The 27,888-nt window shown below is 50.1% G+C and overlaps 1 protein-coding gene across 8 annotated transcripts in view, besides 1 other annotated feature; it reads right to left on the bottom strand.

The window, feature by feature from the left end:
• Positions 33 to 2,169: an enhancer, noted in NCBI's record as "VISTA enhancer mm1754". NCBI's record gives its function as "enhancer in: limb[4/9]" and the evidence as "EXISTENCE:transgenic organism evidence [ECO:0001131][PMID:17130149]".
• Positions 12,749 to 27,888, bottom strand: part of Tmem266 (transmembrane protein 266) — a 111,433-nt gene continuing 96,293 nt past the window's right edge. For 6 of the 8 annotated variants that reach the window (XM_030244381.1, XM_030244380.1, XM_030244379.1 and 3 more), the window contains 3 exons: positions 20,630 to 20,819; positions 15,841 to 15,903; positions 12,749 to 13,987 (listed from right to left, as the gene is read on the bottom strand). In XM_030244381.1, the coding sequence (XP_030100241.1) occupies positions 13,392 to 13,987; positions 15,841 to 15,903; positions 20,630 to 20,819 (849 nt within the window). In that variant the 3' untranslated portion in view covers positions 12,749 to 13,391. The remainder of the gene's footprint in view (positions 13,988 to 15,840; positions 15,904 to 20,629; positions 20,820 to 27,888) is intronic. The other 2 variants (NM_172923.4, NM_001357568.1) reach the window with 1 other exon arrangement.

Below are 27,888 nucleotides of genomic sequence, written 5' to 3'. Positions count from 1 at the left end.
TGTTTTTAGACAATGCCAGCAGATGCCCAAGAGAATGAACAAGGGGCTCAGCCTGCCCATGCATAGCTTTTGTTTTGTCTTAGGGGCATATCGGGTTATTTTGTTGAATACTTTTTAAGAATCCTCTCTGCTAGTTGGTGGCTATTATTTGAATGTTTTATAATCAATTGTCAGAATATTGGGCAGAGATTGTGGTTTAGCCAATAAAATGCTTCCTACGTAAGCATGGGAACCAGAGTTTGAATCCCCAGAACTCATGTAAAATCCTGGCATGTGTGGGGGTCACCTACAAGAGTGAGGCTGGATCTTAGGACTGGCTAACTAGTAGCTAAACTAGCTAGAATTGAGTTTACTGAGAGACCTTGCCTCAATAAGTAAAATGCCATTAGAGAAGACTCCCAGATTTCAACTTCAGCTGTCCACATGCATGTACACTCTCCACTCATACACATAAGCATAACACACACACACACACACACACACACACACACACAAAGTCAAAATGAAAATAATGTCAGCCTATTGAGTGTTATACAAAGAGTTGCATGACCTGAGGCCCTGCCACCTGAGCAGGTCTTGGTAATGGAGAGCCACTGAGTTTTTGTGGAAGGCCCATGACCTGTCTAGAGGACTAGCCAGACCTGGTGGTGTATTCCCAATAACAGAGGGAGGACAAGATGGAAGCCATTTGGACGTGGTTACAGGAGTCCTCTGGCTTCATGCCCTGAATGGGTTTAGCTGAAAATGCTCTGGTTACAAAATGGGTCCCTGGAGATGCTGTAAATGGGTCCAGTGCTGTGGGTGAGGCTGGGGGAGAGCAAGCTTTTCCTTCCAGGATAGGGGAGAGGGGAGCCCGGTTGCCGCCAGAGCCTGGGCGTGTCTGCGCAGGCTGGAGGTCTGGAAACCCCAGCCGTAAATGCACCTTATGTTCTCATTCTGAAAGGAATGCTCAGTATGGCTGTGTTTCATGCTGCCTCTGACTAGGGGGTTTGTTTGGGTGGACATAAAAGTGAGCTGGAGAAAGCTGGAAACCCAGGGAACCTGACTGATTGTGCCAGATGGATATAGTTAGCTGGAGGCTCTTGACTGATAATCCTGTAAAAGGAGTATATAAGGGGATATACTGTCAGGATTTTGTGTAACCCTAGTTTTGGGGGACTCTGGAGACTGAGTGAAGAAGACTTGCTGATAACCTTGGCTTTTAAAATGCTGGGTGCACACCACCCTGCACGTGGGTAGGAGAGTGATTCAGGAAATCAGACGCCCAGGAATTTGCCCCAGGTCACATAGCAAGTAGGAGAACTGGAACGTAAAGCAGAAATTTTGGCAAATATGGCTTACTAAGAATTGATCACATACTGGATGATCCTAAGTAGTCATCTCACTGCTGCTGCCTTCTGTGAGGAGCACAGGGCAGAGATAACAGCCAGAGGTGTGAGTATTGACATACTGGACCACACTGGACTCTGGCTTGGCGGTACATGGCCTTTCCACTGCCCCAGCTTCCTTCACAGCACAGCTCTTCCAGGACTCTTGTCCTTTCCATATGCTGCTTCCTCACCTGCCCCCCTCCCCAGCTTCTCTAGGACTCTTCTCCCTGTGCATGGCTTCAGAACTCCAAGTTTGTCATCAGTAGCAAGAGGCTCTGAGGTGGCCTCTGAAGGAGGCTGGTACTTGCTTTTCATGTCATCCAGTCTAGTAGGACGGGGGCCCTGGAGGTTTGGTCTGCTGGGCATCCCCTCCATTACCTCCCACAACTAGTCACATGACCCAGGTGGTCAGGGCAGATGCTGATTCCCTCTGGTCCCTCTAGAAGGACTGTTATCCCTGTTTTGGGCCACCTGAGGACATCTAGGCTGGTCACCCAGATCCTAGTTGAAAGGTGCCTATTTATTTTTTCCTCTTTTCTTAATTTTTTGAATAATAACTATTGTTATTCTTATAAAATATAAAATTTTATCATTATTATTAATTATTTGAGACACTGCTTTACTCTATAGCCCAGGCTGGCCTAAAACTCAACATATAGCTCACATTCATGGCTATCCTCTGCCTCATCTAGAGCACCAGGATGACAGCGTGACTCACCATGACTGGTTTCCTTCTCCATTTAGACTTCATGTTCATCATCTGCAAGATAGTGGCTTGACCCAGGTGCTCATTATGTTTTAACCTTTGAATGTATACACAGAGTTCACACTGCGTGTGTAAAGACCATATATTTTTTGAGAGTTTTGTATGCCCAAGATGCTGAGCTGAGACTCTTAGATGCATGGTCTCATTAAAGTCTCACAAATCAGGGTTGGGGATTTAGCTCAGTGGTAGAGCGCTTGCCTAGCAAGCACAAGGCCCTGGGTTCAGTCCTCAGCTCTGAAGAAGAAGAAAAAAAAATGTCTCACGAATCCCCCCATACTACAGATGAGAAGACAAAAGCTGACAGTTGACAAGTTCTTGGGGACTGAAGATTAGTAGTAACTTTAGACAATCAAGGGCCTTACCCTGGGACCCAGCAGGGTGGTCTGGAGTAAAGGAAAGATGTGGCAGCTAGCCGGGCTTGGAGGGCGTGGCTGAAAAAGAAAGGGGTACATTTGGAGCAGAAGACCAAGCATGAAAAACAGGCATTCCCAATGCTGATCTCATTCCTGAAGCCTCTTCTGGGTTGCTGTTTCTCTGTGCTTTGCTCAGGACCCGGGCGGGGCATTTTATGTCACAGCATGGCTCCAGTCTGCTTTCTCCTATGGCACTGTCCCAACCAGGATCCACAGTCCATGCCTTTTCTTTTAGCAGTGGAGGTGGAGGTGGGTCCTCCCAGTTATAAGGCCTAATTGATGTTAGGGAGGCTCCTGGAGTGTGAGGTGAAAGGCGTGTTGTAAATCTTGGGCACGGGGCTCTGCCACAGTCATCACGTTGTTTAATGTCCTGGCTGACCTCCTGGGTAGTCAATTTCATTTGGTTGCTCAGGGCGAGTAGGCAGCCTGCTCTCCTAAGCTGAGACTCTGAATGAAATTATGTCAACGCTGTGTCCTTGGTAGCTGGTAATAAATTAGTAGCGAGTGTTCCATCATTTTCTTCGGATAATTAAATTAACTATGCATCAGGACCCCAAACCAAACTTTGGAGCAATAGCGCCACGTGAAGAAAAAAAAATGCAATATTGTGATTTCCTCAATGTGTGAGGGGTAGATTTAGAGCCAATATTGGAAAAGGAAAAGGCAGGTACCCGCTGCCTGAAACTGGGTGACTCTGAGACATTGTTTACAAGGGAACAGATAGGATGTGGCAGCAGCAAGAGCTCAGGAGCTGGCTGTTGGAGCTAGGGCAGGGTACCCATCAGTCCACCACCCTGCTCCCCACTCTGAACTATCAGTGGCAGCAAATGAAATAAAAGAGTATCCCCTGGGCATCCGCCCCAGAAGTGCTGAGTGTGCGCTGGCTGGCAGAAATGCACCCCGGGCATCTATTATTGATAAGGGAGCCTTCAGCTTGTGTTTCCCTTGAAACATTCTCAGAGGGCTTTCCCTTCCATTATGTCATTAGCTATCCCAGCAACCCTCAGGGGTGGGGCACATAGAAGTCATTATTTTTGAGCTAGGGAGGGAGGAGCTCAAGGGTTTTCTTGGAGTCACAAAGCAAGACAGAAACAGGGCTGGTCTAGGAATCCAGACACCCGGATCTTGCACACTGTAAGGGACAGCAGCACCTAGAATTGGGGTGGACAGGGACAAGCAGACTTGGCTTTAGCCCTGAGATATTGGTTCAGACACCCAGAGTTGTGAGAGCCTTTGTTCAGCAGCTATAAGAATCATAGCTAAGCCGGGCAGTGGGAGCGCATGTCTTTAATCCTAGCACTTGGGAGGCAGAGGCAGGTGGATTTCTGAGTTCAAGGCCAGCCTGGTCTACAAAGTGAGTTCCAGGACAGCCAGGGCTACACAGAGAAACTCTGTCTCGAAAAGCAAACAAACAAACAAACAAACAAACAATCATAACTAGCGCTTGAACCTCTCATCAGCTCCCAGGGAAAGTGACCCCAGCTCTACGGTCTCTCTTTAGTGCTAAGAGCCTTGCTCTCTTGACTATCCCAGGATAGTCCTGGAGTCAGAGGGGACTCACTAAGCTATGGAGGGAATGAATACCCTATACCAGCCTCTGGCCACACATGGTCTGTGAAATCCGGTGCTCCTTCCCCCATTTCTATCTGTATGATTTGACCTGAAAAGTTAGGGTCTGGGTTAGCTGGGAGCTCAGGAGGTTGACCAGTCACGCCACTCAGAGAAGACCTTCTAGTTCCCAGCCCTGGGTGGCTTCTGGCCAGGGCTGCAGGGTTTCTGCAGGCTGGGCACTCACTGCTGACTCTGAGCCTTGCTGTCCTTACCATTGGGTTCAGCATGTCAGGATGGTCACAAAGCTCTCAAGGCTCCAAAGGCAAGGCTGAGCAAGGAGGCCCGCCCTTTAGGGCACAGCAGGCAGCCGAGCACTTCGAGGGTGGGGTCTCTCCCACAGGACACCACCAACAGTCCCGTCCGGTGTTTGAATCCTGCCACTACATTTTACTAGTGAGCCTTTTTTTGGGGGGCAGGGGGGTTTACCTCACCCTACGGTGCCTGTGTTTCCTCTGCTGCAGAGCTGGGGAAGTAAGCCTGGTTTGCAGAGCTGTGGCAAGGGTCCAAGACTGTCAAAAGCACCTGTCCCCTTAGGAAATTCTCATAGCCATTTCGGTTATCACCTTCCTTCTCCTCCAGTGGATAGCAACTGCCACCTAAGCTACCCCACTCCTGTGGGAGTCTCCCTTGGGACCCCAGAGTGGTCTTTTCTGAAGGACTAATGGACAGGAAGCCTCTTCTCTGGGCTAGAGACCTTCTAAGGAGTGCTGGCCCACCTTCACAGGCCCCCAGCTATAGCACTCTGGGGAGCCATGAAAGCCAGACCTTTTAACCACAGGCCTGGAGTATCTGCCTTGGGGTCATTCTGTAATGGGGGGAGGTTGTAACTGAGGCCTGGCCCTGGCCCCTTTCCCCAGAGAGGGCTCCAGAGAAGGAACAGTAATGCTGTCTGGTGTCCTGTGTACACTCCTGATACCAAGGACAGCTATCTACACATTCCAGGGTCTCGGCCACCCTCACCGAGAGGCAACTTGGCTCCTCTGCTCTCTGCTGATCTTGCCTCTGTACATGTAGGGGTGTCCAGACCGGTCCGGTTTTCACCCCCTCAGCCCCCATGCTCTTCATCTTGCCTGCCTCTGCTCTGGTCCCTTGCTGGCCAGTCATTCCCCCGAAGCCGCTAGGCTACCCTGCGAGCCGCTCTGTGGCATACTTCTGAAGCATGAGCATCGTCACCTCAAACCAGCATGCAGTGCCCCGCCCCACTGATCTTTTCCGTATATTCCCACACAGCTCTACCCTCACCCCGTCCCCCGATACACTTTTTAACACAAGGCTTCTCCCTGCACTCACAGACCTCTGCCTCCCTTATACATTGCACCTCTGCCGCGTGGCTGTCTCACCATCTCCACCTGACTGATATTCCGTTTGTTCTAATGCTCTGACAGCTGGCTCTCAGTTGGAAGAGACAATCCATAACCTCCCGCTCATGTTTTCTGGAAGTGGTTTGATTTTACAGTTGTGTCAAAAGTACTCCATTAAAAAGTGATATTCTTACTCTTTTAAAATGCCCCGTAATGGTTTCCTCCACTGTCCTGTGGTTCACTGCAGAGGTGGGTGCTGGCTGGCAGTGAGTGTTGGCTGGCAGTGGGTGTTGGCTGGCAGCAGATCTGCAGTGCTCACCTGGCTCAGGTCCTGGTGGATAATCTGCTTAAATCAGCTGTACTAGCTCAGAACCAGGGACAACAGAGTTCAGAAGAATGGCGGCTGAGAAAGGGGGCTAGTTTCAGTCCTGTTGGGGGTAGGTTACTGGTAACTGACCTGATAGACTCCTGTCTTGCAAATGACAGAGCCTGTAGTGTCATCTCGCCCATCATGATGCAGAAAACCTTAACGGCAGCCCCATACCTCATCTCCAAGCTCTCTGGACTTGGGGGACACCAGTGCTGGGCTCTGTGCCAGATGTACCTCCCACTAGTGATGACCCATGGACACCTGGCCCTCAGCCTGCTCCATAGGATTGTTGACATATAGAAAGGCCTCAGAGATCAAGGCTTCACTGTGCTGACTGGTGAGCCAACCAACATCCAAGACTGTCTTTCCCTGTGGCAGGCCTGGCCACACCCAACACTTGCCAGCTGGATGTCCTTTAACACCTTCATCATACTCTTGTTCAGTTAGATAGAGGGATGTAGGTAGAGGAGGCAGCGGCTTTTTCCAGAAGTCACTGGGAGGAAAATGAGGGAAAGCCTAGAGACAGAGGACAGACATCTAAACAGGACCAACAGAGAAGAGGGAGGGATCCAGGCCCTGTTCAGCAGACTTCCAGCCACATTCCTCTCCTATCCCGAAGGGGCAAGGCTCTTCCTTCCCTTACTCTTGGCCTGCTCATCTGTCTACTCTCAGTAGCACTTACAGGACTGGCTTAATGAACTGTATGCCTAGGAGCCTCTGCCTCGGCAGCGGTTTCCCAGGTACCACTAACAGCTAGAGGCCAAGAAGGACCAGCATGCTTGGGTGGGAGGCTGGAGGTGAGGGCTGGGTCTTAATGCTGTTTTTCCTGCTGCTATTCCATCCTTTGCTCTTTGTGGCCAGCGTTTGCTTCTGTCCCATCATGCCCCGGGCACTCCTGCTTCCTTTAGTCACCTTTTCAATTTCTAGATGCTATGACATAAACAGACTGAGGAGAAATAGCATTCAATGGTCTCTAGATTATGGGTAAGTTATTCATCCTTGGCGCTCACCATGCTTGCTTATAGATTATAAACCTGAGAGAAGGGGTCAACTGGAACATTTACTCCAGAGGCGTCTTTGAATAGAGGATCATATACGATTAAGGCACAGGAAACTGAAGAGTTACACCAATAAGAGCAGATATTTGGAAAAGGCTCCCCTCCTTTCATGGTTGCTAATGAGAAAGAGGAGAACATGAGGTACCCATGCCCACCTTAGTATCTACAGAGGACCCTCTGGTAAGGAGATGACAGATCCCCTTCACTGTGCCCCAACCATTGGGATTTCTCTGACCCACAGGCCTTAAAAAAGAATACCTGATTTATCTGAACCCAAGCCTGTCATAAAACTAGAGGATAAAAAGTGGCCTTTACTGGGACCTATCAATCACTGTGTAATTACTTAATGAGTGAGCCAACAGGGTGGAAAGTCTCCACAGCTCTGAGCACGGGCTGAGAGCAGCAAAGATCAGTTTCTTGTTGGGTGAAGCTTGATAGGCTGGCTGTCGTAGGTCCCTGTGTTTCTTAAGTGCTTCACAGTTTCTGCCAAGTGTTGTCAATAAAGGAAGCATTCCCAGAACAGCACCCCAGGGCAACAGAGGGGATTATTAGATATCGGATCCACACTCTGCGAATCTGCTAGGGAAATTGCCAATAGCCAATTTCTGTTGAAAAATGAACAGAGTAGCATTGGCCTAAATACAGGCCCAGCACATGTCTGGAATCTTGCTGGACAGTCTGAGAGAACCAATGACCCTGTTTCATTTGGATAGCATTAGACTTGGTGCCAAGTCACAGGTGTAAAGCTCGCATCTCGAGTTGTTTCTCTAGAAGGCCTCCAGCCTGCTCAAACAGGGACCACATAGGGATGCAGTGAGCAGCAGAGGCAAGCTTGTGAGGAATGCAACCCTGCCTGCCAGCTGGGGCTGACAATGGGCTAGTAGGCCTGGCTCTGGGGTCTCTCCAAATGCCTAACACTTGGAAACTTAGTAGGTGGGTGGACTGCAGAGTGGGGCAGATAACACTTGGCTCCTGGACTCCCCCTAGTATACCTGTGGCCATTTGTGCAATGGGCCAGTGGGATTGGACCTACCTGTTTCCATTCTGCATCTGGCTTTGCCTTCTTGTTCTGTTAGCTTGGATGAGTTAAAAGTTAAGACCTTGGGTTTGGGGATCATGTAAGGCCAGAGCTGAGAAACACTTATCATATAGCATGTGCCCAGTGGGTTCAGGAAGCGGAGCTTCTGCTGCCTCTTGGAGCGTGTGTGGTTTGCATAGAAAGTGGCCCTTGTGTGGCCCTAGGCTGGGGTCAACATGGCTATAGGGAAGATTAAAGGACATGGTATGGAAATCCCACTACTTGATCCAGCCTCTCCCCGGGGAAGACTAAATCATAGTAACTTCTTCCTGATGACAGACTGGACTAGCCCAGCAGGTGGACTGGAGGATGTGGGGAGGTGCCGCAGACGTTTTAGGTCCCAGTGTCTGCGTGGAACGGGGTCTCTCGACGCGGGTGGGCAAAGCGTGGATGGATGACAGACAGACACACACGCAGGAGAGTTTGTGTGGAATCTGAATGTAATGTTACAACTCGAGCATCAGACTTTTTATGCAGAGGACAATAAGGAAGTTGGGTGACATATTCGCAAGGTACAATTGAGGTAACCGGAATCTTACATAAAACAGAGGAATGCAAACACAAAAGGTCTAACGGGAACCACCCAGCATAGAATACATTGATATCAGCTGGGATCAATGAAGGCTCCACCTAAAATTCACTAATCTTAGAAGCCAGGGTCAAGGGCTTCGCGTCCTTGCCATAGTTCCTATTTTAGTCTCTTGTATAGTCCACCTTCCCCTTAGGCCATTATAAATATGTGTATGGGTGTAACTCTGCTATAGTATCTATTCTGGTTTCTCCTTTGGTCTGAAACTTCCTTCTTCCTAAGCGATGGTAAATTCCTGTGTAAGGGAGTGACTTAGCTTTTACAATCTTGCTGAATTCTTTTTTTTTTTTTTTTTAAAGATTTTTTTTTAAGATTTATTTATTTATTATATGTAAGTACACTGTAGCTGTCTTCAGACACACCAGAAGAGGGTGTCAGATCTCGTTACGGATGGTTGTGAGCCACCATGTGGTTGCTGGGATTTGAACTCTGGACCTTCGGAAGAGCAGTCGGGTGCTCTTACCCACTGAGCCATCTCACCAGCCCCATCTTGCTGAATTCTAAACCCTTGATCTTGGTCAAGGATGCCCTTGGACTTTTGGAACACTGGCGGAAGACTTTAGCCATGTCAGAGCACTTATAGGAAAATACTGAAAGAGAGCACGTGGATCCATACTCTAGACTAGCGTAGTACTGGAACTCGGGAATGAAAAATTAATGTATGGGTAGAGAACACTAGCCTCCAGGAGGAGAGCTTCCTTGAAACTCTTTTGCCTCATGAGTGACTTTTAAGCCTTTCGGCTTGTCCAGTTGACTCGACCAGAGAGCGTAGCAGGGAGGGAATGAGCAACCTCGACCAAATATTTCTTCATCTCTTCTTCCATTGCAGATGGGACAAACCGGTCCCAAGATCCCTCCAAAGTCACTCACTACTCAGCTACTTTTTCAAGCACTGGACAGAGTTAGATCTCAGACAAACAAACAAACAAACAAACAAACTTCCAATTTTCCTCTGTCAGGAGGTACATCCCCAATACCCTCTGGGATTTTTCTCTTGCAGGATATGGTGGAGAACTCAGGAATGGTGGAGAACTCAGACCCACCCATCTATATTCACAAAGCTTCTCAGTAGCAGATTAAGAAAAACAGAAAGAGCTCTCTGGGCTGTCATTTGTGGGCACATATGAGCTGATTGTGGATACAGGCTTTCAAGCTGTTGGTCACACCGTGTCCGGCCAGGGACAGGCTCAGGTTAGGCACTGCTAAAGGGAAGTCTGAGGACTTGATTCTTCTCAGTTGTGGCTGCTTGCTACCACTTGCTGATAAGCTTATAAAGCTTAATTCTCAAGCTAAAGCCTGCCAGGTCCTGCTCCCAATGCAGCACAGGAGATGAGACTCATCACCAATCTCTCCAGGTTATAAGGAGGACAACCAATCATCACGGAACTCCGCAGCGAGTCTTCCATTCAGTGTAGGCCAGAGTTCAGTTCCTTCAGAGGAACAAATGCCCTTTGTGTATAAATTGCCGGGTGCTATTTGTTGAGCTAAGAAGTTGGGGCAGGAGGTAGGATTCAGCCCTTCTACTTCAGACCTGTGCTGGCTAGGTAGATGTCAACTCAGCACACACTAGGGCTGTTTGAAAGGTAGATGTCAACTCAGCACACACTAGGGCTGTTTGAAAGGTAGATGTCAACTCAGCACACACTAGGGCTATTTGAAAGGAGGGAACCTCAACTAAGAAAATGTCTCCATAAGATCCAGGTATAAGGGAACAACATGAACTAACCAGTACCCTGGAGCTCGTGTCTCTAGCTGCATATGTATCAGAAGATGGCCTAATCGGCCATCATTGGAAAGAGAGGCCCGTTGGTCTTGCAAACTTTATATGCCTCAGTACAGGGGAATGCCAGGGCCAAGAAGTGGGGGGGGTGGGGGGGGTGGGGGGGAGGGCATAGGGGACTTTTGGGATAGCATTGGAAATGTAAATGAAGAAAATACCTAATTTAAAAAAGGAAAAAAAAGATCCAGTTATAGGGCATTTTCTTAATGAACTATTGTTGGGGAAGGGCCCAGCCCACGGTGGATAGGGCCACCCCTGGGCTTGTGGTCCTGGGTTCTATAAGAAGGTAGGTGGAACAAACCAGTAAGCAGCACCCCTCCATGGCCTCTGCATCCACTCCTGCCTCCAGGTTCCTGGCCTGTCTGTGTTCCTGTCTAACTTCCTCCAGTGAGCTTGAGTGATGTGGAAGCCTAAGTCCTCCCCAGGTTGCTTTGGTCATGGTGTTTCATTACAACAATAGTTCCCCTAAGACAAGACCCAAGTATATTTGTCTTAAAGCGTCTTCCAGACCGCTTTCCTGAGTCAGGCTGGCTCTTTGACTCTGACACGGAGAAAGAACCATGAAACAGCCAAAGAGCAAAGGCCTGTGACTATTATTTTCAGACACAATCTTGGCTCAATTCAAGCCTACCTCCAGCCAAGAGATCTAGGTCCTCTATTGTTTAAACTAAAAAAAATCAAACGATGGTTAAATCATTTCTTCATTCTCAAGCCATCTGGGAGGGACCTCAGACTGAGCGTCTAGCCACGCCGACAGCTCTCAAAGCATCTGAAAGCAGATCCGGGTTCATCACCCTTGAGACCAGTCTAGGGCTGGTTGCTACTCTGTGGGACGATTTTTTTTTTTTAGGGGATGATTGTCTCACTCTGGGCTGTATTGTAATGGTGTCTCACATTCTCCTCTCTGCTCCTTTAGTCCTCTTGTTCCTATAGATGAGATGTCCTGCCTAGCCTGTCAGACATTTTACTGAAACCCCCTCAATGCACAATCCCCCCCCCCAGGAGTCTTATCTCATAAAAGTCTCTCTTCTTTTGGATTGATAGCCCCTCTGCTGGAAGCAACTAGAGCAGCCATTGGCCCTCCCCTACAGCAATCTCTGGAACAAAGGAGCTCTACATGGGTATAAATGAGTAAAGAAAGTGGAAGTAGGCTCCATGAGATAGCGGCTTCAGGTTCCCACAAGGTACTGAGGAGAAATGTTGAGTGGGCATGAGGCCATGTGATCACAGACTTGGGGAGGGTGGGCTGCTGGTGGTGAGGTATGGAGAGGATGGGCTGTGGGAGTCTAAGAGTGGTATCCAAACAAACCAATCGGGGAGACGGGGAGGACCCCGGAGCCCTGTAAAATATCCATGCCTGTGTCCATTCAGCAGACTCTAAGGCCTAGGGGATAAAGCTGTTACTTCCCCTTTCTCGAGGCTTCTCTTCTGTCTTCTGGGGCTGTCCAATCCTTTTTCTGTGTCAGGGAACAAACCTGACAATCCTTCAGCACCATTATTACAGATCTCATGGACAAAGGGTAGCCTTTGCCTACACCTAACAATTCCCTCCTTTCCAACCACGTTCCCAGGGTGTCTCTGTGCCCTGAGCCTTGAAGCAGGCAAAGGGGCAGCTGCTGATCACACCATGAGGCTGCTGCCCCTCCAGAGCTAACTCAAGAGGCCCCAGGAGCTGGAGGACACCTGACCTATCAGAGGCAGGGCAGGCTGCACACCTATACAGCAAGCACCTCTAAAGAGTGAAGGGGAGACTTGAAAGAAGTGGGAGCTACGTCCCAAATGGCTGTGACTGTCATCTGTCATGTAGAGGGACAGGATCCCTTAAACCAGCAAACCATCCCTTCCTGCCCTTACCACCTCCCCCGCCACGAGAAACCTGATGGTCATACAAACACAACTCTGAAAGATGTTGGGCAGGCAGAACGAGAGGGGGAATGAGGGAGAGAGGGAAAGCCAGGACTAGGCCAGGCTGAGCCTACTGCAGTCCAGCCCACTGGAGGACATGGGCCCCATCAAGGCTGGGATGAGAGCTGGGGTCGGGTATCTAGGAAAATGACCAGAGTCGGGCAGAAAGCCAGGGATGTCATGCATGTCTGTAACTGGGCAGATGGCAAAACAAGAGCTGAACTCAGCTCTGGACCAGGTTGAGTCTGACACCCCCAAGACTAGAGCCCTGGGTCCAAGAGCTGCTCAGGAGTTGCCAGGGAGGGAGGCACAGCTGTGGGTTCCATTCTGATGGAGAGATAGGGGAGGGAAAAGCACTCACTGGCCAGCGTGGATGGTTCAAGGCTCTCTGGAAAGGCCTTGGGGCTGCCAGAGAGGAGATAGAGTGGCCCAGATAAGTGTGTATCTGGTAAACTTTGAACCACTGTAGACAATGGCAAACAAACAAAAACCTCTACTAGCCAGATATCTCAGTGCAGCTGGTTTTTATTATTAAAGCCAGGGTCATAAAATGGCTGTCCCTCCCCTCCCATCCCCCTCCCGCTTCCAGATCCATCCCCTCATGGCCTGTGAAGACTTGGAAATGTCCATGCTGGAATGAGAGAATGGCAGGTGAGACAGGCTCGGGTGTGGTCTCCGTGGTTGTGGCGGCTCCCTCAGCATTTCTGGAAAGACGGCTTGGGGTGAGGCTGTGCAGCCCCTGCTCACAGTGCTGTCCCCGAGAATCCGGGGTGGGCATCAGGAACGAAGGCAACGAAAGAGGCTGAGCTGGCCCCCACACTCTACCCTGCTGAAGCTGGGCCATAGGCTGGTTTTTATAAAAATGGTTTTAAAAAACAAAACAATACAACAAATAAAACAAAAACCCAAAACCCCAGCCAGGAGCACCACCCTCTCCTGAGTAGGGCAAAAGGAGGCCCCAGCTCTGGACTCTGACTGAGGTCTGAGGCATGTGGCCTCTGCCTGGCGTCACCTCCCTGGAGGCAGACAGCACCCTGTGGGAGATCAGATGGGATCCTGAGCCCCTTGTATGGCCGTGGGTGGCCTCTGGGGTCCTGAAGTACCAAGATGGCTGTCTCCCCTCTTTGCACTCAACAAGCCAGTAGGCTCTCTAGGCCTCAGGAACTGTATGCAACTTTGGCTCTTTGGATTCCAAAGATCTGAACTTCTCCTCCAGCCCCGCTGTGGGCTGCAAGTGGATGACAGGGTTGATCTGAAGAACAGGGAGAGCCTCCTGGTTCTTCTGGTTGAACAGACTCACCCTATGCTCCAGCTCAGGGCTGGTCTGGACTGAGCCCAGTGGGGTAGGCTGGGCCAGGGGTGCTGGGTCCAAGGCCTTATGGGATGGGCAGGGGTCCTTTGACAGAGAGGACATCAGGTCCTGGACTGTGGCCTCTGCCACCAGCTGCTGAGGGGGCAGAAGCAGTGGCAGGGGAGAAGATCTGGGCTTAGAGGGCAGCAGCTCTTCCCGGGGGGTGCTACAGTCTGTGGAGGAACCCAGTGTCTGGCTGCTGGCACTCTGGGCCCTGGTGACTGAGCCACAGGTAGAGTGGGAGGTGGTCTCCGAGGTGGCGCTGGCGCAGGTGCTGTTGCCACTGAGCTTCAGAGGCAGGTCGACTGAGAAGAGGTCTGAGGGGACATTGGGCTGGTGGATGTCTATGGCAGCTGTAGTGACCACACATACTGCTGGTTCTGGGGCTCCACTGTCTGCAAGAAATAACATACATACATATATACATACATACATACATACATACATACATACATACATACATGTGTGTGTGATTTGTTGTTTTGTTTTTTGAGACAGGGTTTCACTTTGTAGCGCTGATAGGTATCCTGGAAATCACTCTGTAGACGAGGCTGGCCTTGAACTCACAGAGGTCTGCCTGCTTTTGCCTCCTGAGTGTTGAAATTAAAGGTGTTTGCCCCACTAAGAAAGGTTATATTGATCACACTTTGCCTCCGTCACTTTGAAGGCCAGAGAGGTGCCGGCAACAGAAGTGTTGCTAGGTGTCAGAAGCAGCCATGGTAAAGAGCAGTCTTCGAGAATCTAGGTCATGATGAAGGGCAGTCTGAGAACCTAGGCCATGATCATTGCTTAAACTGAGGGAAATGTTGCCAGTTCCCCTCGGTGAACTGAAGTGCAGACATGTGACATTCTTTTACCAGTCACCCATGAATCGGGACCCACAACACTTCCCGATAGAAGTGCTTCTCAGTGGAAGCACTTCTCAGCTAGTGCTTTGGCCTCGAGGTCCACCTTGTACTCAGTGAGGACTGCTGGTTTCTGGGTGGTAGAAATGGTCTGGGAGGAGAGCCTCACATGTGGGCCTTTTAAGCCAAGATGAAGAAATATCTTCACAATAGACCAACCTAGTCCATCCCAATCAACCCAGAAAGCTTGCCCCAGGAGAATGGATTGGGGTTCTCTTGAGGAGTGACTGAGTTATTATTAATTATTATTATTATAATTATTATTAGTGGTAGTGGTAGTAGTTGATGTGTGCATGCTCATGAGTATGGGAGCACCTGCCCATATGTGAGTGGGGCCAGGGGTTGAGTTGAGACAGGATCTCTCCTAGAGACTGGAATTTGCCAGCTGGCTACCCAGAGAACCCCTGAGTTCCACCTTGCCACACTCTTGGGAGTTTTAAATGGGCTGGAGGAGTGTGGTATGTGTCCTGAGTGGTCTGTTTTCTGAAGACTGACTGCCCTCAGGGCTCTCAGCGCATAGCAGCTCTTTTCTCTGAGAGGCAGTGGGGCTGATGGTAGAGTACGCTGGCTGTAGAGCTACAGGGCTCTCCCCAAAGTTATGGGGAGAGGACTGAGAAAAAGGGTGAGAGCTGGAGAACCAGCAGTTTAGATGAGGACAAGGGAAAGGAGAAAAGAGAGAACTGGTCTTAGGGGGCTAGACAGTGGAGAAGAAAAACAATCAAATACGTGTTAGGTAGCATATATTTTCTATGCCTATAGTGGAGAGTGCAAGAATTTCAAGGACTGTAAAATCCAAACTCAAGGTTTGAAACTTTGGCTACTGAAAACCAGTATGATAACAGGTCTGGGTATGCAATCAATCTCCCTCCCCACCCCCACCCCCGACCCCCTAGGCACCCTCGAGGATTTCAAGGGTATGAAGGGAGCATTAAGCACATCAGGACGACCCAAGGCCTGCTGCCCCTTTAGCCAGTTATGCTGAATAAGTTTGCTTTCCACCAGGGCCACCTGAGAATGGGATGGAAGATCACTTGAGTTCTGGACTACAAACCCTTTCCTCTTATAGGCTCCCCACTCAACTCTCACAGTCAGAGATGGATCAGGATGTTCTGGCCATGGCAGCTGCAGGGTGTCAGGGTTTCAGCTAACCCATAAGATGAGGATTAAAGCTCCAGGTGTGTTTTAACCCTGAGCTCTGCCATCACAGTCTACAGGCTTATAATGGTGGGCCCTGCTACCTGAAGCCAGGCCAGAATGTACCTATCTTTGGGTTTAGGGTTTGCTGGGGTCACAAGTGTCCTGGGGCTGCATAGTGCATGCAAACAGTCCCAACCCAGACTTACCACTGCTGGGCCCATTGTAGTATTGGCTGATGTAGCTGTTCATGTCATCTTTCACTGTGGCTTCTACAGAGATGAGGACAGAGAGGGATGCATGTGGTGAGTGTTGACAAGTTATAGCTAAGTTGCCCTCTGAGCACTGTAAAATGGGGATGGCAATGGCTACACTCCTGAGTTATTGTGATGATTACAGAGAGCTAACAGGCAGGTCAGTTTCTTAGAATGGAGCCAGACACACAGAAGGCTCTCGATGCATACCTACTATGACAGGGTACGGAGTCCTCAGCACACCCTTTGGCTTATCTGCTGGCTGAGGTCTGCAGGTGACAGACTCGATGCTTTTTGAGGCTACCTTCTGAGGTACACCTGAGTTGATGGCTAAAACAAGTCCACCTTCAGATCTAGAGACTGAGTGGGAGACACATGGGTCTTAAAAGCTTTCTTGGCCTCTTTTTGATCTTGAAATGCCTGCGGTCAGAGGTGTGTTCCGAACTGATGCTGAGCGGAGGGTGCGGCCCAGGCTGGCTCCTGCCTCCTGCATTAGCTAGTACAGGTTCTCTGTGGACATCAACAACCTTCGCTATAATTACAGCCTAGTTCTGCCACTGCTTCCTGTTCCCAGCAAACCACAGATGGTGCAGGGCCACTGGGTCATGGGGACAGGCAGCAGGGACTGTTTTCTGGTGCTACTACTGGTCTAGATCTTGATCAGGTCTTGTCCCCTTGCTAGACTTCAGTTTCTCCATTTGTTAAGTGAGTCCCCACAAGGCTCTTACAGAGTGTGGCATAGCTGGGCTACATGGCTAGAAGGCCCTGAAACACCAGAAGGTCCCAGAGGCATCTGGATTATCTATCTGCCACTCCCAGAGAGGACTTAGTGCCTCCCACCTACCCAGGGCCCAGCTCTCTGCCAGGTATTAGAGTAAGCAGGAGTTCCCACCTCAGGAGCACAGTCAAGGGCTGGGGAGCACCCACCATTCAGAGAAGCAGGGGCTTTTATCTCATGGGGAAATAAATGTCTAATGTACAGAGAGCCTCCACCTCTCCTGCACATGGCAACCAGGATGAACCCATTGCGACTGTAACCCTCAGCTCTGGCCTGACCAGGCTGTGACTGCTTAACGTGCTAATCCTTCTAAAACTGGCATAATCCATCTCCCTAAAGCGGCCTATACCCTGCCAACTCCGTTTGCTAACTCACGCCAACCTCTTGGCCAGCAGATACCCTGCTCTCCTCTGTAGGCCTGACCAGTGCCAAGCTTTCAATATACTGCACTCCTGTGACCCCCTACCCAGGCTCTTCACCATTGTCCCAGATCTGGGGTGAGTGGTGGTAGCCTGGAGTTGCAGCCTGCTGCAGGCATCCCACATCTCAGCCACCAAGGTGCCCGAGCTGGCTGGGCCCAGCCTCCTGGAGATAATGAGACAGCTGAGTTCCATGTGGCTGAGTAGTGAGGGTGGCTGAGGAAGACTCACACCGCAGAGCCTGAGAGGCTGTGCCCATTCTCCCGCTCCTCTATGGCACAGCAGCATTCCCTGAGAAGATGCTGGCATCCCCAGGGTACCTGCTGCATGCCATGCCTGGGGCTAGTGCACACAACGGAACCCCCAGGCTTTCCCAGGGAAGAGCTTCCGGGGCTCTGAGACCAGACAAGCTGTTGGACTGAGTAGCTTTAAAAAGCACCAAAACTGGCTTTTTGGACGGGGATAGCAAGAGGGTGAGATGTAGCTACTAGCATCTCCCCGGTTTATATGCTGAATCCACTAGGATTCACCACCGGAGGATTTAGATTTATTATGGCATACAAGATTAGGATTCTAGCTGTTGTGCCCAGCGATTGAGTTACCATTGTGTCTGAACAACAACAAAGCACCAAAACTGCCAGGAGAACAAAAGCAGCGACATGAGCCCCAGGGCCTTTCAGGACTGCACAGGCCGTGAAGCTACCCCTGCTCAGGGAGCTATATCTTCAAGGCCAGACTAGGTCCCAGATTCATTCAGGCTACTTCAGATGCCAGTCTGTGAGGCTTTTCCAGGTCGGAGGCTCCTAGGGTCCTCAGCACTTTTATCAGGCCCACACACTTGGGGCCATCAAAGGTACCTTGGTCCCGTCTCCTCCAAGGATAAACCCTGCAGCCAGCTCAACTTCCTGCTCCCTGCTGCTTGGCAGAGGAAAGGCCAAGGGCAGACTGGCCAGAGGCACCTCTGTGGCTGCTTCTCTGGATGCTGGGACAGCAAGGGGGACGCCAAAGTTGTGATATATGGGAAAATCTGTGGCACTCCCACCAGGAGCTGTATTTCATAAGTTATGGGCAAGTTTCAAGACTAATAAATTTGGGAGCGAAGTATTAATGACTATACAGGGGCACTGTGAACTTGGCAGGCCCCAAAGCCTGGAACTTTCGCAGCCCAGGTTTTAAAAATGATTTGTGCTGAAGCAAGTCTAAACAGAAGGCAGTCGGCATTGTCTGACTGGGACCTGTTGGCAACTTCAGGAAGCTCTTCCCTCTCGGAGGGATGTGGCTGGGCTGGAGCTGGAGCGGGCACTCTTGCCCTTCCCAGCAGCCCTCCCCCACTTAAGGAGGGACAGCCACGCAGAGGTGATGCTGGCCACGTCCCAAGGCTCCTGTGACTCACTGCTATGTCTGCAGGTTAATGCCTGGATTGTCTGTGTCCTACTGGGCATGCAGAGGGCCTCTGGGCCCTGCTACCCTGCAAGTCACAGCTCCTAACAAATGTTGCCCTTTCTTAATCTTCAGAGCAGCCTGGAATGCTGTTCGATCATCTGACTGTAATTTCTCGTGTCATGGAAATCCCCACCCTGGACATGGTTCCCGGTCAGAGAGAAATCAGCTGGGGGATGCCCTGGACTATTTCAGGCCATGAATCATGGAGGCTCCTCACAGCCTCTGCATTTTGCCCTCTGCTTCAGAGGCACTGGCCGTGCCACTGAGGGCTCTGGCTGTGGAAATGCAGTTGAGGACTGAATTGTGTGTAGGTGTCTGATATACACCAGGGAAGTATACATTAAAAGATAGGGAGGTTTCTAGGGATGCCACAGGGTGATGGGATGGGAGCAGGTGAGGAAGGGGTCTCAGCCTCTGCTGCTGACTGCATAACCATGTCCCTCCTCCATGTGTTATACTGAAAATTCAAGTCCCAGTATCAGGATATGAGCTTTATCAGGAAACACAATTACAGTGCAATTAGTCAAGATAAGGTCCTGTTAGAGTAGGGTGCACCTGTATAGATACAGGATTTGGACACAGACATGAAGGAAGGTGCCATGTAAAGATGACAACAGAGACGGGTGCTTCCACAAGCCAAGGATTGCCAACAAGCACCAAGAGCTACAGAAGAAGGAATAGGTTCTCCACCTACCCTACCAAAACCCAGATCTCAGATTCTAGCACCCAGAACTGTGAGGCTATCTCCGTGACTTAAGTCCCTCAGCGTGGGGCATCTTGTTATAGGCATCTAACAAATGACCACACTACTCGAAGGGACTTGGGCGTTTTTCAGAGAGAGCACAGGGAGTCCAGGTTTAAGTTGGGAGGGCATGATGACTTAGGAGGTCACTGTACACTGGTCGGAGGGAAATCACTCACACTGTTGGTTCCTCAGGCTCCTGTGAGGCAGCAGAGGGAGCTGGAGGTGAGGCCACTACAGTCTCAAACCATGTAGCTAGGAAACGCGGCCTCCTGCCCCACCTGCCCTTTCTAGTTCTCCCCTTGATGTAAGGAGGAACACAGGAGACCAAAGTGAAGTCACTCGACCAAGCTGGCTTTGGGAGTCTGGAAGTCCCATGTCTAGGTCCAGCACCATCTTTCTCTGGATGTGGCTATTTTCTTTACAACACTGTAAGGACCCCTCTTGACAGCAGGTAAAAAAAAAAAAAATCAGGGTTCAGAGAAGCAAAATCCCCTGCTTCTCCAGGTCAAAGCTGCCTGGAAGAAGAAATGAGCTTTAGACCTAAAATGGCACAGGGCTGGGGTTACGGCTCCTCTGCCCTTCACCACTCATGCTATGACTTTCAATTTGCCCCACCTGCGAAGCTTGCCACAGGCTGTTCTGGTTTTAGACCTGGACTTCTTCTCTGGACCCTGGTAAGTGGCCATCCATTAGGAAGGGCTCAGACCTCCTACTAGGAGCCTGGCTCTGTCACGATGGTAGTTAGTGCTGGTCAGTTTGACAGGATATAAAATTACCAAGGAGACAAACCTCTGGTGCCCAGGGCTTCTGAACTGAAGAGAAAAGAGTATGAGAGATCTGAGGAGGGAAGTCCTTTCTAACAGTGGATGGCAGGATCCCAGGAGCTGAGGCTCCAGGCTGGAGAGAATTGGAGAAAGCAGGCTAGTACCTGTTTTATCTGGTTTCCAACTGGGGAGCTACAAGGTGCCCATTGGCTCCCATGGCTCTCCCAGTACAATGGGCTGCACTCTCTACCTTCCTTCCTTCCTTCCATCCATCCACCCATCCATCCCATTTTTGTTTTTGTTTGTTTGTTTGCAAGTACAAGAAAAGTAACAACTATTAATGCACAATGGGACTAGAATGGCTTTACCAGATCTGAATACTTTTTAATTTGCATCAGATCCCCTAGCTAGATGTTCCTCCTGGGCTCTGAGAGGCAGTTGCGAGGGCACTAACTTTGGAGTGTCATCACACATGACAAGGCACAGACCTACAAGAGGCCCTAGCTCTAGGAATCCCACCTTCTAGCCTTTCTGTACAGAGACCTGGAGTGAGGTGAGGTAGGAATCCTTGGGGCTCTGGGGATAGCACACTCACCTTGAGAGGGCCTCAGCTCTTCCACGATGCTCTCGGCTGCTGTCTCCTCGGCCCACGTGCCAGCCTCTACGACCTTGTAGCGGCTGCGTGGCTGGCTGAGCACGTGTGGGGCCTGCAGCGCCGCCTCCCGCTCGGCTGCCAGATCCAGGTCCTGCTGTGCCAGGTGCGCACGCAGCTGCCGGATCTCAAACTGCAAGAGGCAGAAGGATTGCAGGTAGGTTTGTTTGCCAGGGTGGGGGCGGGGTGGCACCGGTGGCCAGGACAGGGGCCGATACCTGGGCAGCAGCCTGGGATGTGGGGATGAAAGACCCGAGCACACAAAGGCGTGCACTTCTTAGCAAGTTCTCAGCAACTAAACATACTGGAACCTTTTCCCAACCATAAGTGTGACCCTTTGTCTCAGATACCGTGTGGACAGGCCCTACTCTAAGAAAACGTCCGTGAAGAGAAAGTCAATGGTAATTTATAGGAAGGCCACTGAGCCGGCACAGGACATCTGGATTTGAAGCCGCCCTTAGCTGCTTGTGTACCTCCAAGGAATGGAAGGAAGGCGCTCTGCGGGCGCCTGACACTGGTGTTTAATGGAAGTCAGGAGACTCCCCTTCCCCAAGCTAGCACAGCTTAAGCATTTGCAGGCTGGTCAGGCTTGTCTTCCAGTAACATCCAGTTTCCCTGTTCCATGAGTTGTGGGAGATGGCTCTCAGCTAGATAGTACCAGGATATGGGACCTTCGGAGGTCTGTTCACTTTCTCTGGCCTCAGTATCCTGGTTTGTAAATGCAGTTTTATGTCCTTTCTGAACATGTGGTTAAAAAAACCCAAAACATAAAAAACAACAACAACAAAACCTCACTGGTAACACCACCACCACCACCATTGGAAAGCTTCTGAGGAAAACTTATAAATGTCTCCGGGTTTGTGACTGAGACAGGTAGGTGTTGGACAAAGGGTCTGTGTGGGTAGTGAGTATTCACTGCCACCTAGTGTTCGAAGTACACATTGCACCCTCCACGTAAGCGAGAGTGTTGATACTTTCTGTTGCCTATTTGTCCCCGCCCCGCCCCGCCCCCTTATTACAATGTCAGTCTGGCATATCCAGTTGCCTGCAAAACATTACCATATACTCAGTTTGCTTGGTCAAAATAGTACTCCACTGTCTCCCAGACCTGTCCCTCTGGTGTTTTTAGCTACAGTCAAAAAAACTCTCCTCACTTCTGTTTCCTCTCATCTCAGCATCTAACCCACTCCTCGTCCAGCTCCATCTTCAAGCACTTCCTTAGGCAGCTCATTTGTCTCCAGTTCTACCGCTGGCCATCACCTGACAGCTGTGCATCCTTCATAGACTCTGGAAAACCTAACTCAGATGATGCCCCTGTCCCCTCTGTCCTAGATCACATGGCTGATCTCTGTTTTGAAGGGACTTTTCCTGGTCTCTAACCCACTGGGCCCTCAGTCACAGCAGCCTCTTTGAATTCTCTGTACCACACAGATCTCATTCCGTTACTTTTGTCTCTGTCCCTCCCTCTCTTCTTCCTTAGACAGGGCCTTGTGTAGTCTCAGGCAGCTCCAACCTCACCTTCAACTTGTGATACTTGGCCACACTCCTGAGTGCTGGGATGCTGCTCTGCCTGGCTCCATGCAGCTCTGAGACTGCAACTCAAAGCTTCCTGCACTAGGCAGCCCGACTGGGCCACACCCCCGGGGCCTATTTTCATTCTCAGTCCATCCATTTCTATGAAAGCAGAACAGGTTTACAACGGAAAGCATTTAGTCACTCACGTTGGCGTGGCCTAGCGGTGACCAGCATTGGTGGCCTAGCGTTGGGCATCTCCCAGGGTCACTATCTGCATGTTTCATTGACCTCTGTCAGGGACGAACCTCTGGGTGTGTGCTGCTGCACTGGGAGCAGGGCAGGGGAACAGCATATGACTGGGGAGGGGGACCGTCTATAACTCTTACTTCAGCCATGCATCTCTCTCCTCAGACACCTGCCCAGTGCACAGCATGGATGCTAGGCTTCTGGTTCCATTTCTCCAGAGGACAAACCCATGGCCTCTTTAGGGTGTGGTGTGACCTCCTGGCCAGACGAGCCTTAGGATGTTTTACACTTCTGTATAGACTTTTACTCAACCCTTTTGCCCTGATGTATCACACGATGTCCCCTTCCTCCCAGAGTCTCTGGGGGCTCTTAAGGGTAGAGTTAGTCCCTTTTCCTCCTCTGTGGCCGTGTTAGCCATAAACCCTCCATTCTTATATGTCACTCACTATTTTCTCCACTTTCCCTAAATTCCTTTAACTCTATACCCTCTTGGAGCCAACCTACAAGACTCAAAGGCTCCTAAGTCCTGTGCACTTGGATCCTCCCTTCACCTCTCCTCCTAGCCGTGTCACAGAGACAATCAGATGCAAATGTGCAGTTTCCCTCCCTTTCTGTTAAGATCATTCATTAATATAGCCTTCACCACCCCAGATGTATGCTGATAAATAGAAACAAAACCTTAATAAATGCAAAAATGCCACAAGGAAACCTTCTACTCAGAATGCAAATATAAACATGTAAATAAATAAATAAAACATTCTTAAAAACTAAGGAAAGCAAACTCCGCTCAATTTGCACTGTATGCATGCCCCTATGTGCAGTGCAGTACATGCCCCTGTCTATCTGCAGCGCAGTACACACGCTTGTCTAGTTGAGTTTACACACAATGTCATGGCAGACTGAGAGAAATAGGTATGACTGGGCCCTGGTACACCAACATGGGCCTTGTGTGTTGTGTATTTATGCAGGAGGCCTTCAAATACCTGGATGGCATCCTGGGATTAAAGGAAGTTGAACTAGTCAGCTTCTTCAGTCTTGTGGTTTCAGATTGAGCCTAACTCCAGCTACAGCCTGAGCTTCAACTTTAACCCAAAATATAGACAAAGACCGTACCTGCCATATACACTGAGCCCAGATCCTGGCTGTAGACTGATCCTGCTTACACACCCAGTATGAACTCTATAATCTCAGCTTCCATTACTGGCCATAAACTGAGCCCTGACCTTGGTCACACATGGATGTGGGTCCTTGTCATACTTCAGCCCAAACCTGGGGCTACTATGGGCCCCTAACCCTGGCACAGTCACAGTCCTAACTCCTGACTCAAGATACTGTGCCTCAACAACCCAGCCCTTAAATGGGCTAACAGTCTCAGAGTTTGAGAAAATATGGCTCATAAATTTTTATGGTGGCCTTTTCTTGCAGGGAATAAGGGGCCACTTCTCTATGTACAAGGCCCAGAAGCTCTATGAGGTAATCTTCCTGAAGTCTGTGGGGATGGGAGCCCTTTGGCCTAGGCTGATAGGAACTTCCCGCGGGCACACGCAGCCACTTTCTCCAAGGCCATGCCTCAGACTCTGCAGGCCCAGCTAATGGCTTCCTAGGCCCCTCTAAGGGATGCATTATTGATGGCTTGTAATCGATATAGAGCTGCTCTGGGAAGTCTCACTGGAATTCAGGCCAGCCAGCTGGAGGTCAGGGCCTGCCTGGGGCCAAGACTACATATGCTCAGAAACAAGTTCTGAACTGAAGAGGTGAACCCCAAACCCGTGTAGTTTTCTCTTTCATTGATTCTCCATTCTGAAGTCAGGTAGGGGCTATGTTAAAATTCCAGAAGTCTCAGGTAGGGGCTATGTTAAAATTCCAGAAGTCAGGTAGGGGCTATGTTAAAATTCTGTTACGTGTTTTGGAATGAAAATGCCCCTTCCTCAGCTTAGAGTGAGTCCTGGGTGATCCTAGGGAGGAGATGATTTGTGACACTGCAAGAGACAAGCACAAGGCGAGTCCTGTGGTAGTGCCTGAGGCACAGGAGGAACATACCAGATGCAGAGATCAGCAGGCAAGCAGGGCTGGGGAGTCTGTGAGGGTTGCTAGGCAGAGTCATGTAACCAGGGTGGGATATTTAAGGACTTTAGTCTTTATTTACAGAGCAAAGGAACCACCTGAAAATTTCCACACAGAGCAGAGCAGGTGGCATTAGTGCTGTGACCCACAGAGAAAGCACCATGCTGGCTGCAGGGTGAGAAGGGGAGATGTGGGGATACCCACTGGGGCCTACTGCAGTGGTCCAGAGATGGCCAGATTTGGAATAGGATGAAAGCAAAACTGAAGGAAGAGAAGAAGCCAAGAGAAGCTATTTAATAGGCTAGGGTGTCCCTGTCTATATTGGGATGAGGGTAAGAGAGGGGTCAGTCTGCTACACAGGTAGCTGTAGTTGGTTTTGTTTTTGTCCCCCCCCCCAGACAAGGGTCTGATTATGTAAGCCAGGCTACCCTTGAACACACAGAGGTCCACCTGCCTCAGCCTCCTGAGTACCGGGATTAAAGGTGTACAACTCTGTGCTCCGCTAGGATAGGTTTTTGGACACTTCATGTCAAAAGGATGTAGTGTATCTGGATGCTATCAGGCATCACCCCAAGTAACAATGATTGACTCCTAACTGCGGACGGACAAGCCAGATGGCATTCCACTCTGGCCAGTGGCTGAGATAGCCCATGGGGGTTTCTCAGCGTGTCCCAATGAGACCCTCAGACATTGGCTCCCCATTCTTCTGATACTTAATACGACTACATACGCCTCCCCCTGTTGACTGAAAGGTTGTCAGAGGAATGTCAGGGTGTTATTAGCCAGATAAGTTAATTGAGGCCTGGAGGTGGAAGGAGCCTTCTGTGCTGGGGGAAGGGAAGGCCAGGACCACATGATGTCCAGAAGCGAAGAATTTGGCAACTAGCTCCACGACCTTGTGTCAGAGAACTTAAAGTCCTGTGGGTGAGAAGGGTGGATCAGCCAAACAGAGCACAGGTCAGCTTGATGGCAGCAGGGGAAGAATGTGAGGGTTCCACAGGAACAAAGCTGGCCCTGGGGGAGGGGCCTGAGCTATTAGCCCATCCCCTCCGCCACACTGGACACCCTCCACCCCTCACCCCCCACCCCTTCTCCTCTGGGTTTCATTTCACTTTCTATCCAGTTCAAGACAAGTGGACTGGCTGAGTTCTGAGTCTTGCCCTGGGACTCCAGTTGGGGGTTGGGACTGGGATCGGGTAATGAAATCCAGTTTCGGCTAAATCCTCCTGAGGGCCAACCCTGCGGCTGCTAATTGAAGCCTTTCCCAGAAGATCGGGTCTCTGAAGAATGATAACATAACCCAGAACCCTCACCTACACCAAGAGAGTGCAGCATCCAGTGAGACTGGGGAGCCACACGTGGAAGCAGGGAAGAGTCACCATTTAGGAAAGGAAAAGGCAGTTAGAAGAAGCAGACTTGTGTGAGGATTCAAGCTAACACGTAAGGGTCTAAAAGTGATGATGAGTGGATATGTGAAAAAAGACAAGCTGGGAGGTGGGCCACACACCCTGAATCGTAGCACGTGAAGAACTGAGACACGAGGGTGCGAGTTCCAGACCAGCCTGGGCTCTGTAGTCCCTTAATGACTTTCCAATGGAGAATGAAAGTCATGCTTTATGATAAGAGCTTCAAAGGTGGTGTTACAGCAGCCTGGGCAGACAGACAGACAGACAGAGTTCCAAGTTATGGGTGGAGGAGAGGGAGAGGCAGTGGGAGAATGGGTGTGAGGACAGACGTGCACAACTGGAGTCCCAGAGGAGAACAACGAATGGGACAAAAGCAACCAATCATTCCGCTGGGAGTGCACACGGTGGGAGAGCACATGTGTGGGGTGTTCATTGCCTCCCCACCCCCACCCAAGCTTCAGGATCCAATGAAACCCACCAGTCTGATCTGTTCAAGAAACTCCTAGAGAGAAAAGGAAAGGAGGGAGGGAGGAAGGAAAGAAGGAAGACAGGAAGGATACAAAACTAGTTACTCCTAAGCAGGATAGGTGCACCCCCCAACTCCTAGACACCCCCCCCCCCGCAGTCAACCTGCTAAGAAACGATCAGTAGAAAAACCAAGTCCCCCACAATCTCCAGAGCTCACAAAAGCCTGGCCTCTGACAAAGGCAGGCTCACAGTGCCTCTGATGACAGAGTAAAGCAAATCTTCCCCTAGCAAACATTACACAAAAGCCCATCCCTAAGCTAGGAAAACAATGGAAGCAACTATTTCTAATCTAATAGCCCAGCCTGAGCAGCAGGGGCCCACGGAGAGCCCCAGTCTGTACATTACTGGAGCGAGTCAGGCCCAGCTCAGGCGGCCACACCCAGCCTTCCCGGCCTTTAATGGGTTGGCCACAGAGTCCAACTCACATGGGCTGCAACCTGATCAATGCACACTGTGGCCAGCGGCTCGATGGCATCTAATGCAGTAGCAATAGTTTGGCTCTGTTCTTTCAGTACTGTCTGCACAGGTTGCCCGACCCTCAGAGCCATCTGCTGCTGGGATGGCGTCCAGTGTTTATCTCCACTACTCTCACCGTTGTTGGTAACAATAAAAATCAGGAGACGGTTGCAAACTAATGATTTAGGAGCAGGGTGAGGCTGAGACTGACCTTGGCCCCTTTCCATCCACTATGGAGATGACAGGTAGATGGCCATAAATCTAAATTATAGTCAAAGGATAACATATGTTATTTCTCTGATGGCTAATTTTATCAGCTAAATAGGCTTGTCACTAAAGCTATCAGCTGTTTTACAAACCACTTCCCATGTTAAAAATAATAATAACAACTTTACTTTCCTTGGTGGAAATTTTGAAAAAAATCCAGGTAACAGAGGCCATTGTGCCGAAAAGGTGGGGCGTAAGATGTCTGCAGGGAAGGAAGGCACTCTTTGGACTGAGCGGCTGCTGAAGCAGAATAAAATATGCTTCCTGTTATTCCTGCCCTTTGGCCCACTCTCTGAGCTCTGGGCACAGCCTCAAAGGGCAGCCATTTGTACAAACTGTGATCTTTCCTCAGGGTTCTCAGCTCCAGGTCCAGAGTGAGGCTAGGATGAGGAGATGGACTCCATTGGTACCCCTGTACCCACAAAGCCTGCCCTAGCTCCTGCACCTGGGCACTGGGTACGGTATCCTTCCACCTCTTCTGCCTTGGAAATGCAGAGAGCCTCTTGGGTGGAAAGTCTTATTTTTCCTTGGGGAAACCGACCAGGGAGGATTTGGGGGAATGAAACTGTGCCTCCAACTATACGAAAGGGTAATGGACCCACAAGCCTCATTTCTGTGGGTTAGGTGACTGCATAGTGACTCTTTCTCTTCGGGGAACACAGGCCACTAGTATCAACATCTAATATCTTTGAACTGTGTAAGACTTGCTGATGAAATAAG

Source organism: Mus musculus, chromosome 9 (assembly GCF_000001635.26).
Source record: "Mus musculus strain C57BL/6J chromosome 9, GRCm38.p6 C57BL/6J".
Classification (NCBI taxonomy): Eukaryota; Metazoa; Chordata; class Mammalia; order Rodentia; family Muridae; genus Mus; species Mus musculus.
Note: the sequence above shows the minus strand (reverse complement) of the source record. Positions and strands in the feature narration are given on the sequence as shown.